The sequence below is a fragment of the Xenopus laevis genome, chromosome 7S (genome assembly GCF_017654675.1).
Source record: "Xenopus laevis strain J_2021 chromosome 7S, Xenopus_laevis_v10.1, whole genome shotgun sequence".
Taxonomy (NCBI): Eukaryota; Metazoa; Chordata; class Amphibia; order Anura; family Pipidae; genus Xenopus; species Xenopus laevis.
In genome coordinates this window covers 97220048-97234926 of record NC_054384.1, presented here as the reverse complement: position 1 = coordinate 97234926, position 14879 = coordinate 97220048, and the positions used below count along the sequence as shown (strand labels likewise).

At 39.8% G+C, this 14879-nt stretch overlaps 1 protein-coding gene across 2 annotated transcripts; it reads right to left on the bottom strand.

The window, feature by feature from the left end:
• Positions 1–2048: 2048 nt before the first annotated feature.
• On the bottom strand, positions 2049–13112 carry prmt1.S (protein arginine methyltransferase 1 S homeolog). Of its 2 annotated transcripts, NM_001090324.1 has the most exon segments (11): positions 2049–2973; positions 3051–3172; positions 4952–5102; positions 6084–6199; positions 6950–7037; positions 7433–7575; positions 7653–7716; positions 8563–8718; positions 8811–8912; positions 10024–10077; positions 12958–13042. In NM_001090324.1, coding segments are annotated over 11 exon segments (1110 nt in total). In that variant the 5' UTR covers positions 12988–13042; the 3' UTR covers positions 2049–2889.
• Positions 13113–14879: the final 1767 nt, after the last annotated feature.

Here is a 14879-nt window from a genome sequence, read left to right as displayed (position 1 = left end):
CTATGTAATTGAATGGCCAATTCTAAGCAACTTTGCAGTTGGTTTTCATTTTTTATAGTTTAAGTTATTTGCAGTTTTCTTCTGACTCTTTGCAGCTTTCAAATGGGCATCACTGACCCCATCTAAAAAGCAAATACTCTGTGGCTACACATGTATTGTTACTTATTACTCATCTTTCTATTCAGGCACACTCATTCATATTCCAGTCTCTTATTTAAATCAATGCATGGTTGCTAGGACAATTTTGACCCTAGCTACCAGCTTGCTTAAAATGCAAATTGAAGATCTGCTGAATAAAAAGCTAAATTACTCCAAAACCTTAAACAAATGAAAACCAATTGTAATTTATCTCAAAGGTGAACAACCCCTTTAAGCAGATTAAAAGACAAGGCCTCATCTGATGAAGTATCGACATGATTACGGTCTGAAAGAGCAGGTTTTGCCATTGTAACAATGTATTTATATTTTAATATTAACAGTATTTCCATGTATTTGAAAGTTAAATGAATGGAAATTGCAAAAAAGTTGAAAGATTTCAGTAAATTTTTATGATGTTTATTCATTCCTAAATTACACTGCAAATAATACTCTACAGCAGGGATCCCCAACCTTTTGAACCCATGAGCAACATTCAGAAGAAAAAGGAGTTGGGGAGCAACACTAGCATGAATAATGTTCTTGGGGTGCCAAATAAGTGCTGTGATTGGCAATTTGGTAGCCCTTATGTGGATTGTCAACCTACATTGAGACTCTGTTTGGTAGTACACATGGTTTTTATACAACCAAAACTTGCCTCCAAGCCTGGAATTCAAAAATAAGCACCTGCTGTGAGGCCACTGGGAGCAACATGTTGCTCACGAGCTACTGGTTGGGGATCACTGCTCTACAGGCTCTTGTTCATGCTACTCAATGTAACAATGTGTCGCAGTAGGACCTGGATTTTACCATTGAGTGATGTTCTTAGATCTACAAGGCAGCTGTTAAATTGTGTTAGGGAGCTGTTATCTGGTTACCTTCCCATTGTTCTAAAGATTAAACAAGGGTAACGGGATAGGTAGAGAGGAAAAGAGTTCCAGTGCGAAAAAGATGTGGGCAGTAAGGTAAACTCATCAACAACATCAGGGGCTCAAACCACAGACCTTCAGTTCGGGGAGGCAATGCTAGACATGCAGATTTCAGTGGTAAACTGGCCTTCACCCCAAAAATAGATGCAAAATTAAAGTTTTATATATACATATACATAAAGGAACATCTCAGAGGGAGGCCTTCTGGCACGAAACGCACAAGGCCTGCCTCGGAGAGGTTCCTTTTTATATAAATAAAACTAATTTGCATCGATTTTTGGAGTGAAGTCCAGGTTGTGCCAGTCTACCACTGAAATCTACATTCCCATTGTTCTGTTAGGCTGCTGGGAAGGGGTGATATCACTCCAACTTGCAGTAGAGCAGTAAAGAGTGAAGTTTATCAGAGCACAATTCACATGCCTGGGGGCAGCTGGGAAACTGTCTAGCCCTCTGTAGATTCCAAAATTAAATATAAAAAAAATCTGTTGGTGCTTTTGAGAAAGATTTTAGTGCAGAATTCTGCTTGAGCAACACTATTAACTGATGCGTTTTGAAAAAATATGTTTACCCAAGACAGTATTCCTTTAAATAGCTCATAAATTTTACACTTATTTTAAACACTTGCTTATCCTTTAAAAATAATAAGTATCTTACATGATAGCACATAGACTAGCATGGGTTAACATTCACTAAGCGTATTATATCTATCAATCTATATATCAAATCTATATATAATATATATCAAATTCGATAAGAGGACCAACAGACTTTTTTGTGATGTCACAAATTTGTTACATCACAGTGCCTCAAACATTGGAGGCACTGTGATGTAAAATAAATTTGTGACAAAAAAAACGCTTACTGGTCCTCTTCGAATTTTACACATTATATTTGACCAAGCACCCGAACAGAGTGCAGGTACCATCCATATTTATCTTTGTGCATTTTAGCCAATGTAAGGCACACAGAAAACCAGAACGCAGATTCACTGTTCACTTTTTAATTTCATTATGAATGCAACCATATAAAAACCATAAGTTATGAAACAGTCACAATGGGAAGCTTTGAAGGATCCATGAAACAAATAAAGGGCCTTTCCATACCAAGATCTGAGAAACTTACAAAAACAGTAGAAAACACCAAGCCAAGTGAGTAACCCATTTGTTCCTCAATAGGATGGATGTCTGCTCCACAGAAGGGATAGACGGCAATATTGGTGAAACCAGCAACTGCCAACAAGACAATTCCCAACCAAATAAGAAAAAAAATCCTGCAAAAATAGTGAAAAAACGGGAATGCACAATTTGGAGCTTAATTTGCTGCCCGCAGGGGCTGAATACTTTTGCAGTGTAGACATCCCCTAGGCCACTCAGTAACTGAGGTTTAGGGGTTTCCTATGGTCAAAAATTAAAGTTAAATTCTAGCTATCCATTCTGACTGAATTCCCTACTAAAACAAAAAGAAATGCCTCCGGAGAGACCTGCTAAAAGCAGGACAACTGTTGTGGGGCTCTGAAATGGTACAGTCTATTAAACAGATTGTTTGTTTGTATCCACTATGGATCTTTATTTACATGAGGAATCCAGCAGAGCTGAATAGTCTAGCCTAAATGGCCACTGTGGAGGACAAGATCAGTGCTTTTGGTATAACCAAGGAACTTCTTGCCCTCTACACTGAACTAGGCTTCTAAAACATTCCCCATTTGTGGCTAGCAGCAGGGGTTAAAACTTTTGTACACTATGTAAATAAAACCACACAGCTAAATGTTATACATGATGCATTGGGTTTCAGTTTTCTTCAGGAAGGTCACGACTCGTTTGTTGTTTCAACGCATTCTGTAGTCTGTTGAACACGACAACTCACACAACTGGCCCTTGAAGTCAATGTCAAAGGTAAAATCCAGGTCACGCTGCAGAAAATAAAACATTCAGTTACTTTCCATTCCACACACATTGCATGAGATTAAAACACTAAATAAGTTCTTACATTGTTTTTGGCATTGGGCTTCATGCCGATGGTACCAAAGATCTCCTCGCCAGTCTTAACAGTGAGATAATCTTCCATGTAGAAGACAGTTTGCTTCCAGTGAGTGTATGGAGACTCTGGACCTACAGAAAACGTTTGTTTTTATTGAAAACTTTACAAAAAAATATGAACATAATTTAGGGAGGCAGAGATCAGTTTATACTGTCAGACAAAAGGTCAAACTTGCAAGAGCTCAGCATCACTGAACTGACTGCCTTGCCAACTAGAGCTGCCCATACATGCGACATTCCACTCATTTGGCAACACTCTCCCAATATCAAATCCAGAGGTGGACAATATTGGGCTGATCTGAGTTTAAATCCTGGGCCAATGAGCAGATCATAATTGCAGCTATGCCGACAGTTGGACCAGTGTCTATCAAACTATCAGACCTGACCTTTCAAAATTTCTATTTATGGCCAGTTCTGTTTATCAGGCCAGTCAGTTCTGATCGGTACCTCTGTCAGCCCATGTATGCCCACCGTAAAAATAAGTGAAAGTAAAATTGATGAGGGGTGCTATTCTAAGAACTTTTGCAATGTTAATTTTTTTTTAATTTCCAGGATCTTAAAGGATACATGTACTGTTAATATGAATCAATTGTTACAACAGCACCACCTGCTGGCCATTTTAGTCAAGGAAATTGTCAGGAGAAAGGCTACTCTGATGTTCTTCTGGTATCCTTTTAAGAAAGATTTACATTTTTTCCCCTAAGCAGAATATCAGAGTAGCCTCTTTCTCCCAACAATTTCCTTGACTACTTGGTGGTCAGAAAATGACCAGCGGGTGGCAGAATTCTGCACTGAATCCATTTTTCAAAAGAGCAAACAGATTTTTTGTATATTCAATTTTGAAATCCGACCTAGGGCTAGACATTTAGTCAGTTTTCCAGCTGCCCCCATTCATGTGACTTGTGCTCTGAAACTTCAGTCACTCTTTACTGCAAGCTGGAGTGATATCACCCCCTCCCTTCCCCCCCAGCAGCCTAACAGAACAATGGGAAGACAACCAGATAACAGCTCCCTAACACAAGATAACAGATCCCAGGTAGATCTAAGAACAATACTCTATAGTAAAAGCCAAGCCCCACCGAGACTGATTCAGTTATATTAAAGGAACAGTAACGTCAAAAAATAAGTGTTTTAAAGTAATGAAAATATAATGCAGTGTCGCCCTGCATTGGTAAAACCGCTGTGTTTGCTTAAGAAACACTACTATTGTTTATATAAATAAGCTGCTGTGTAGCAATGGGGGCAGCCATTCAAAGGAGAAAAGGCTCAGATTACACAGCAGATAGCAAATAAGCTCTGTCTGTCTAATTGTACTATCTTTTATCCATTAGTTAACCTGTGCCATATAGCTATTTCTAATTATGCCATTGCTCCACAGCAGCTTGTTTATATGAACTATAGTAGTTTTTCTGAAGCAAACAGATCAGTTTTACCAGTGCAGGGCAACAGTACATGATATTTTCATTAATTTAAAACACTTACATTTTTTGGTGTTACTGTTCCTTTAAGTAGGAGAGATCACAGCCTGACAGAAAGTAGTTCAATCCTAAAGTGCAGGCACAAGTCACATGACTGGTGCAGCTGGTCAGTTCTGTCAATCTGTTTGCTTTTGAGAATTTAATTTCAGTGCAGATTTCTGCTTGAGTGGCACTATTAACTGATTCATAAAAAAAAAAAACTATCCCATGACAGTGTCCCTTAAAAAAAAAAAATATACATGACAAAACTTCTTAGAATAGCACCCGCCTCATCAATTTCACACTATTTTTAAGGTTTACATTTTAAGTCTGTAAAATGAAGCCAACAGAGCAGCATGTGCTTTATTCACAAGATATTTAAACATGTTCTTACTTGTAGAGAAGCCAGTTCTTTTATGGCAGCGGGTGAATTCAATGTTGAAATATGCAACCAGGGCATGGATGTAGTCATTTCGTTTCACTTGCAGGCAGAATGGAGAGGTAAAACTCAAGTCATCCACTTTGACAGTATAAATATCAACTTCCTAGATGTGCAAGAGAAAAGTTAAACTTAATGCCAGTTTCTGCTTTTTTTTAACAAACATTGAACCCTATTGCACAGGTAGTGTCCTAGCTTTTCACCCCAAGACTTTCAAGAAAAGGCAAAAGTCATGGCATGCCTGAAACACATTTGTAACAATGATTTAGAAGGGCAATATGAAAGATGCTAAAGTGATATCTGTACTGAAATAACATTTTAAACAATTACCCATAGATCACTTTTTCCACTAATACAATTGTTACCAGAAGTTCCTAAACCTGACCATCGCCCCATCTTAACTGGTTTCTAAGAATGCTGCAGCACAAATATGGCAGCCCCATCATAAAGAACATGGGGAATCAGATAGTTATTTATAAGCAATGGGCAAAAATGCATGGAAAAATGATCACATGCAAGGACAATGTTACACTTTAGTCAGTATCTTTAAAACATGCTAAATTGTCACTGCAAGAGATTACTCTGCTTATAGGAAAACTATACCCTCCAGACAATGTAGGTCTCTAAAAAGAACCATTTTTCATAATATACTTTTCTAGTAGTATGTACCATTGGGTAATCCTAAAGTTTTTTAAAATTGCCATTTTAAAAAATAAGGGCCGCCCCCTGGGATTGTATGATTCACTGTGCACACAAAGTATACTTGTTAGGTCACATGAGCCAATTAACAGTTCTGCCTTTTGCTTCCACATGTCTTCCTGTTACAGTTAGAGCTGTAGTATTTCTGGTCAGGTGATCTGAGGCAGCACACCACAAAATGGTGGCCCAAGGCAAGAGATGTTAAAAGGGCAAGATTTACTTATATATAGACCAGTTTGGTGAGATTCTTTAATATGCCACTATATGATGTAAACTATCCGTTGCTTAAGTGTTCATTTTTGGGGTATAGTTTAAGAGAAGTCAGGGAAAAACTTAAAAAGGAGGTCCTTGTTAACAGACATCACACAAGACCACAACAGATACAAACCTTTATAAGGCAAGCGTTTGAGACCAGTTGCTTGGGGTCAACAACATCAACCAGAGGCTCCTTGATGGCTACATCCTTAATGCAAGACATATCAAAGCCATAAACATTTTCCCACCCTGCAATAAAGAATGATATAATTATTTACTGAATCATGACTCAATGTTTAAACAAAACTAAAAAGGCGCCAAAAGATCACACTACTACAGATTCTATTTGACCTTTTAAAGCATTTCAAGAATGGATTTGAACAAAAGAGTTTGATGTCCCGTACAGTATAAAGAATGCATACTAGAGCCACCACTAATTCTGCTAGCCACAAAAAAAGCTGAACGCAAGCCATACCAATGACATGGACCATAAAAATTAAGTGTTAGGCAGAACGTAGTTTATTAAGTATTTTCAGGTGCACTTCCATTCATCTCAATGCAACAAAACCTGGGCAATGTTTAACATTACTGCTGGGAATTAGGGATGCAGCGAATCCACTTTTTTGGACTCAGCCAAACCCCGAATCTTTCATGAACGATTCGGCCGAATACTGAACCCTAATTTGCATATGCAAATTAGGGATGGGAAGGGGAAAGCATTTTTTACTTCCTTGTTTTGTGACAAAAAGTCACGCCATTGCCCTCCCCAATTTGCATATGCAAATTAGGGTTTGGTTCAGGCAGAAGGATTCAGATGAATCCTGAACAGAATCCTGGATTCTGTGCATCCCTACTTGGAATAAGTGTGTCTTTCAACGTACAAAAGCACAAGTGTCATTAAACAAAAAACAGGATAAGATGCCACTGGGTTCTTACATGGATTTGCAATGAATGAAAGCTGAATGCAATGGTACGTAAAAAGCATAAAAATGTACTCACAGTGAATCTTGTAGTCTTTGTATTGTCTATCCTCAATAGCTGTTATATACAGTGTAGCACGATCTGGAAATATTAATCCATCTGGAGTCTGGAAACAGAAAGATACACATAAGTGCATCATACTGCACAGCATGCTATAGATTTCATCTTTATGGTTTTAAGCATGAGGGTCACTAATAATTCTCCACAAAGACTATTTTTTTGCCTTTGACTAAGGTGTACACAATATCCAATCATGCAAGAGTAATTCACTTTTACCTGCTCCAGAATGGCACCACCTAGTGATTTTCAGTTTATTCTTTAAAGTTATACTGAATGTAGGAAAATCAGCGCTGCAGTTTTAGTCTAAAATATCAAGATGTTCCCTCAAAAATCCAGTGCAGATAATTTTGAAATAGCGTTATTTTAATTCAAAGTAAGATCACTCTGGCCACTGGCTGGTCAAATCAGCCATGAAACCTATCCCTACTTATGCAAACTCACCAGCCATTTATCACGTGCATAGATAACAGTGTTAAGCATTGATTCATAGAATAGACAATATCCCATCCATTCACTGATTATGATGTCCACTTTTTCTACTGGGAGCTCCACCTCTTCTACTTTGCCTTTGATGATGGTGACCACTAATGAGAAAAAAAAAAGCTGAAAGCAGTCCAGATAAAACATTTATCCACTTAAAAACAATTGCATGGTTACCTACCGTGATCTAGTTTATTTGCCTTCACGATTTTTATGGCGTAGTCAGATATACTTGAGCACTCAATCTAAAAAAACAAAAAAAAAAGATGCAGCAACTTTTTTAACCTGACATATTAAACCTACAAGTTTAAGTACAGTTGCACTTTCCTTCCCCAGCCTAGTTTTCACATCACACTCATTCTCTACTTCCCCATCACTGAAATATACTACATCTATTTTTTATTAAAGCATTCATAGCTGTTCTAAGCTTATTTAAAAATCTCAGCTGTCAAATATTGTCAGCCATGTCCAGAGGCGGGGCAGACCATTACTTTCACTTTCCTTTCATCACTTCCTAGTTGTCAATGCTCTCCGCATACTCTCCCCGTTCGCTACCATTTAATTGTGTAACCAGGTCATAGGAATGGACATCGGGTCCCCCATTCTGGTGCACAAACAAGATTCTGAGATAATGCAAGGCTTGTCTTAACTGTCTACAAAATTGCTGCTGCCTGCTACTATTTAATTCTCAGACTGAAGGAATCAAGATTCAAATCATTTATAGTGTAATTAAAGTTAATTTTGTTTGACTTATGCGACAATAGGATTTGGAATAATTTTTTTGGGTGACTGGTCCACTTTAAGGGCAGTGACGCCAGGAGATTAATCACTAGCAATAAATTGCTGCTTCTCTGGGCAACTAATCTCCTGCACTATCCAGTAAAAACCTTTCCAATAGGCAATAATGTGAATCGCTGGTGGTAAAGCCCATGTGTTGCTCCAGTCTCCCAAAATTGCTACAAGAGGAAACTTCAATAGATTTTGGGAGACTGGAGCAACACATGGGTTTTACCACCAGTGATTCACATAAAAATCAAGACTAAGTTTCTAAATCTCTGCATCTCCAATATGGGCAAAGATTTTCATCTTACCCCAATTACTTTCTTGGCTCCGGCCTTTGCTGCAAACATGCAGAGAATACCCGTGCCACTCCCAACATCCAAGACAACTTTGTCTTTAAACAGGTGTCTGTTGTGAAACATTGAGTTACGGTAGGTCAGTGTCCGAACTTCATCTTTTAGCATCTCCTGCAGAAAGAAGAAAAAAAAATAAACATTTGGTTTGGATTTTAACACATTTGATTATTTTTAAAGATTAGTCTGAGCAAGCGTTCACTTACCTCATGGATGCCAAAGTGAGCATAGGAGTCAAAGTAGTAATCTTTTGATGTCATGTCTTCTGCATTTGTTTTCACACCGCCCTCAGGTGGAGCACTATTAACCTTAAAAGAAGAAAATGCACAGAAGTCTTTTAACAGCCCTATGTCCAGGTGAGAAGCACAAACAAGCATTAACAGTGTCTATAGAAAGATATAATTGGGCCTAGTGATCAGCCTTAAAACTATGCACGGATGATTAGATAAAAAGGTCACTACATGCCAAAAAGTGACAGAATACAGTTTTTTTGTTCATTGGGGTACAAAAGTAAACAAATGGTAACAAAACTTCAGGAATGCCATGTTTACCAGCTGTGGGTAAAAACCCTGAAAAACTAGCACAGTAGCAGTCATTTTCTAAGACTCCAACCCTCTATATATTTAGTCTTCAAGGAACAAAATAGGTACTTTAAAAAATAAATGCACAAATTTTTAATTTATTCCTGCAACTATTATGTTCTTGAATGGCAAAGTCAGTGGCCAAACCTCAGCCCAAAAGGATAACTTAGTACAAACCAAGACTGAAAGTTCAACTCATATTGTCAAATATGGTTTTATTTAAACCGCTGATCAGTAAATGCCAACTGCTGACTTGTGGCTAAATTTGACAGCCATTCATCTTTTATAGCAAGTACTAGATAAACTGGTCCTCAGGTGACCCTAACTGGGAATCATGGCAAGACTGCAGTTAAAATACTTTCACAACTGCTCAGATATTTCAATTCAACCCCACCCCCCAAAAGAATGTACGGCTATAAATGAATGTGTAAAGTATAGGTAAAACTCACTGGGAGAGAGTGACAATTTGTCACCCCTAGAGATACTAATTATGAACCCGCTTCCCCAGGCACCGCTGATGGGTTATCTGATCATCTTTTTATCCTATTTTCCTAGAATCCCATATGCAGTACAGAAATAGCCAAAGGTATGTTGTAGTACACATCTACAGTCCTTGCAGAAAAAGAAGACTGTTGTAAGGTAAGGTACTCAGATGATGGTGCCCAGGCTGCTTTCTTCGGAGATCAAATCAGGAATTAGAAGCAGTGATTTTTACCTGTACTTCTTTAACTCCGCTATAACACTAAGATACAATGTAGTGAAATGCCATTTGTTACATGAACTCTAAAGCCAAGTTGGCCAAAACACAACTAGCCAAAAATTAAAAAAGGATATTTACATCTTCTATTGGAGTCCGCAGGCTCATTCCATTGGCCAACTTGGCTACAAAGTTCTAGAAAAAAGTAACACGAAAAAGTTCAAAATGTAACTTGTTTTTTAAGTTAGCCACGAGTTAAGCCAGCAATTTTTTTTTAACTACCAAGCCTCTGTTTTCAGAAAGACATGGGGTTGACACTAAGAAAGACACCATTCAGTAATCAACAGTTGACCCATCAGGTCATGCTCTTCCTTGGACATCCAAACTTTGGTCAATAGCAAGTTTACAGATATGATAGATGTAAATGCTAATCAGATAAGCTATCCAGACAATTACAACAATATCTAGATCAAGTACTTTACACCCCAAATATCCTGATCAAAACAGGACTTAAAATGAAAATAAAGAAGCAAATAGGCATTGCCTCAAATTTCACCCAGACTTCAGGAGGGCATGCCCTCATTTAAAGGGACACTAACCCAACCATAAAGCTGTCCCACCACACCCCATAGTTCTCTAGAAGTTAAGAAAAAAAAGTGCAATTACACAGAAACCTATTCACCTATGAGAACTCTGACTTAAAGTTTAATTACAAATGCAAGAGAATCTACCAGTGAGAATGCTGATCACCAGCAAGAGGCCATCCATCTTGCTATTGCTATTATCTGACATACAGAGATTGTGTTATTTTATAGGGTCATTACATTACACTGGAATCAGACATGGGGGACAAAGGACAGACTTGGTAGTTCACCTTCCAAACGGTTTCAGGTTGATCACAATAAACACTTTTTTTAACTGCTTTCCATTTTTTATTTACCATTTTCCCAAAATGTAAGTGTTCATGTCTGGTCTGGCAGCTCAGTGATGCAGGAATAGTGGAAATGGTTACAATTTGCTACATTTAGTTGATACAATTACTTGCTATATTTCTAAGCAGTATCTGTGGAATTTTAGCAACTATATCAAGTTGAACAGCTGCCTCTAATGAAACTGATTCTCAGGGACAAAGAACAAATGTATCAATTTAAAACGGTTAAAAAGTCTGCGACCCCCACTCCCAGGGCTACTGTAGAAGGTGAAAATAAAAGTTTACTCTTCAATATTAAAAAAATGTTCATAAATAGAAAGTAATTGGATGAAGTTCTTATTTCAGGTGAACTGTATGAAACCAACTGAACTGACAAAGTGTTTGAAGGTGAACAACCCCTTTAATGATTCCAACTCCAGTCACAGGAACAAAACATGGAGTCAGATTCACCCAGGTCAACTAGGATTCTGACTGGAGGATTATTTATCTGCTCTGGGCACTGAAGAGCTGGGGAAAAGCTTTTTATGCAATACTGCTTTAAGAATACAAACCTGGGACTACAGCTCCTAGCAGGTACTAAAATAAGGCTGTTAAACTGTTGTATTAACTAAAGACACGAGGCCTCAATAAAACGCCTACTTCTGACCCTGTACTAAGTAAATGGCTCCTTAAAGGGCCCCTTCACCTTAATAGGTTATAAATTGCCAATTCTAGGCTACTTTCCAACTAGTCTTCACAATTTATAGTCTTTAAAATGTTTGCCTTTTATCCTCTTTTCCAGCTTTTTCTAGTGGTGGGGGTCACGAGACAACATAAAGCAAAATTAATCTGTTCACGGTGGCCATAAAAGTTACAATTATGATCTTGCCTGGAGAAGATCTTTCCAGGAAAGGGCATTAGTTTTTAATAATTGCTTTTAGAGAAAAATCATCACATATACAGAGAGAAAACAATAGCACTGTATCCGACTACAATGGCCGATGTTTGGTGCCTTCAATTTTTCTGGCCAACCTGACTGATATCCAGATCTGTTGACTCATCTCCCACCATAGACACTGAAAATCATGCGAAAATTTGTTTTATTGGCGCAATATCCGTTAGTTTATGGATTCTTTTTATTATTCTTTCTATTCAGAACCTCTCCTCTTTATATTCCAGGCTTATTAAAATCAGTGCATAGTTACTAGGGTAAATTGAAAGAGGGCAGCCGGATTGTTGCAATTTCATTGTAATTAACTCAGATGCCCAAACACTTTAAAGTAGGGCAGCTCTACTGCACAAACAGACTTCACTTGGGATGTTGGTGGAGCAGAAACCCCAGATTAGTTTTAACATAATGATAAATTCAGTAGCTGCTAGGAGCTGTAATCCCAGCAAAATCAGGGCTGTATTAAAGCAATATTGCATAAAAAGCTTTTGGCATAATTAACAGGGGAAGGAGCCCTTTACTTAGTACAGGGTCAGAAGTCAGCGTTCTATTGAGGCCTTGCGTCTTTGTTAATACAGCTGAGAGTTTAACAGACTTATTTTACAAAAGCAATCAACATATAGACAAGAATTACTACTATAGGGCGATGATAAAGGAACACTACAATCAATAAGCCATGGCTTGGCAAGAACAGGAAGGCCCGGGCTCCGCCAGTAGATCTCAGCGTGGGACCCACGTGCGCAGCCTCGCCTAAGGCCTGGCTTTGTGCTACCGGCATGTGGGCGGGGCATCGCTGCGGGAACACGTGGCCGCTGATTCTTCAGAACAGACGCGCCACTTACGTCACGATATCTCCCCACGCGTGAAATTCCCCGCAGTGGACGCCCGTGAGTGGAAGAGGCGCCAAGCCGCCATTATATCAAGTCCCTTAAATACAAGCGCGGCGCCATTGTTGGACTACAGCGCCCACGTCTCCCCCTGCGGCTGCCGGGAACATTTCAATGGACGCTGGTGAGAAGGAAACACCCCGGGCCTAGGGCACTCGATATACCGAGGCCAAAAGCCGACCGCTAAATGGCGGATTAAGATATAGGAATTTAAATTCACCGGCATTTAAAGAGAAAAGGGTTAAAACGTGATAAGGCCTCAATTCGCGTTCTGCGGTGCCACAGACACAACCCCTCCCGCCCGAATACTCTTTCACTCGGATAGTTACCTCCATGTTGCAGGTGGTCGCTTCAGCCATCCTTGTGTCAGGCTCCCTCACCAATCTGAAAACCCCACCACTGACTTTGTACGAGGGAACTGCGACATGCGCCGCGGCCCGTAGCCTTTTATATAGACACGCAAGCCCCGCCTACACGCGTCACCGCCCGGTGTCCTTCGCGCGTTTTTCTCTACCCCCTCTACAAGAGCCGATTGTCTTTCTTTCGCGGAAACAAACCCGCCCCTTCCCATCCTTGCACACCGATTGGCTGGGTTCTCTAAATCTGGACACGCTCACTGGCAAAAGGCTCCGCCCGTCAGAGCTTTTGCTGGTCTTATTGGCTAGTTTCGTTTATACGTAAAACATCGCGTAATAAAATGGTGTCTTTGTGGATTGAGCCAACGAGGTTCGGATTTTGGCCGAGCAGCGCCGGTTCGACAAAGCTATTGTTGAAACTGGATTTCCTTTCTGCCCATTGCGTGACAGGAATCACAGATAAATCACACGAGACAGAACAAGCCAATAAAAACCTTTATTAAAATCACTGCACAAGACTCTTTTCTATTGTTATTGTGCCCAGGGTTGCCACCTTGCCGGTAATTTAAATGCTGGCTGATCCTATACCTCCCAACATTTGAGAGTAAGAAAGAGCAACAAAAAGTTGTGCCCTGCTCAGTGTGGTGTAATTTGTTTTTGCCCATTTAATACAAAAACACCCCTTTTCCTTGGTTGGAGTGGTAGCATCTGACTCACCACTAGCATTTAAAGGCATTCAAAGTGGCCCAGTCTAGGGTTGCCACCTGGCCGGTATTTTACAGGCCTAGCCAGTAAAAATGATGGCTGATCCCAATGTTATTAATAGGGAAAAAAAAAACAACCCTAGGCCATTTCATGACAGACTTCTGCCCCTGGCCTGCTCTGCTGATAACAGTGTAAAAGGCCTTCCCGGGTAACTTCAAGAGGCTTATTTCCAGTAACGCTCTGAGCAGTAGCCACTTATTCCCTCTCACCCCAGTCTGGTGCCATACAGCTTATCAGGGGCGGATTTACGTAGCAGACACCCCTAGGCCCACTGTCGTTAGTCTGCCGCCTCCCTAATATTCAACAAATTTTTATTATCAGGACCAGAGCAATGGGGATTGGCGTACAGGGAATTTTAAAAACAATCGTATCTCCTGTGCATCCCCAGTGTTTCTGAACCAATGTGGGTGTGGTTGGGCAGCATTCCTGCCCCCTAAAACCCTGCCACCCTAGGCCCGGGCCTTGTTGGCCTCTCCACAAATCCAAGCCTGCAGCTTATAGTGCCATTGGCCAGACCAGAGACCATCAGAGGAATCACCACCACTGAACTGGTACAGATTAAAACTAAATGATGCCTTACATTTACCAGCTGTAGAACTGCAGAAGCGTGTTCTCGTTAGGCGTCTCCTCCTCTGAAGCATTAGCATCATGACGTTACGGTAATAGTAATTTCTCATGAGACTATGCTAGTTCCGGTAAGCGCACCCAGTGTAAAACAAAACAAAAGACCCCAAAGAGCTACAGAAAAGCGAGACAATTCGGGACAGCAGAATGGGCTGTCGAAAGCAGGACTGTCCCTGTGAAAAGCTGGATAGTTGGGGGGGGGGGTATGTGATCCTAATGTTATTAATAGGGAGAAAAGATAAATAAATAGGCATATGCAAATTAGGATTCGGTTCAGTATTCGGCCGAATCTTTCACTAAGGATTCGGGGGTTCGGCCAAATCCAAAATAGTGGATTTGGTGCAAACCTAAATTTAAAACACATAAAAACCACAGAAATGTGTTAAAAATGTCATAACCTGGCAAATTTGTAAAATGGACATCGTAATCAGGGGGCATGGCCACAAAATGGGCATGGTCAAAAATGTTTGCCGCGATCAGCAGTCCAGGTGTATGTGTCAAAATCT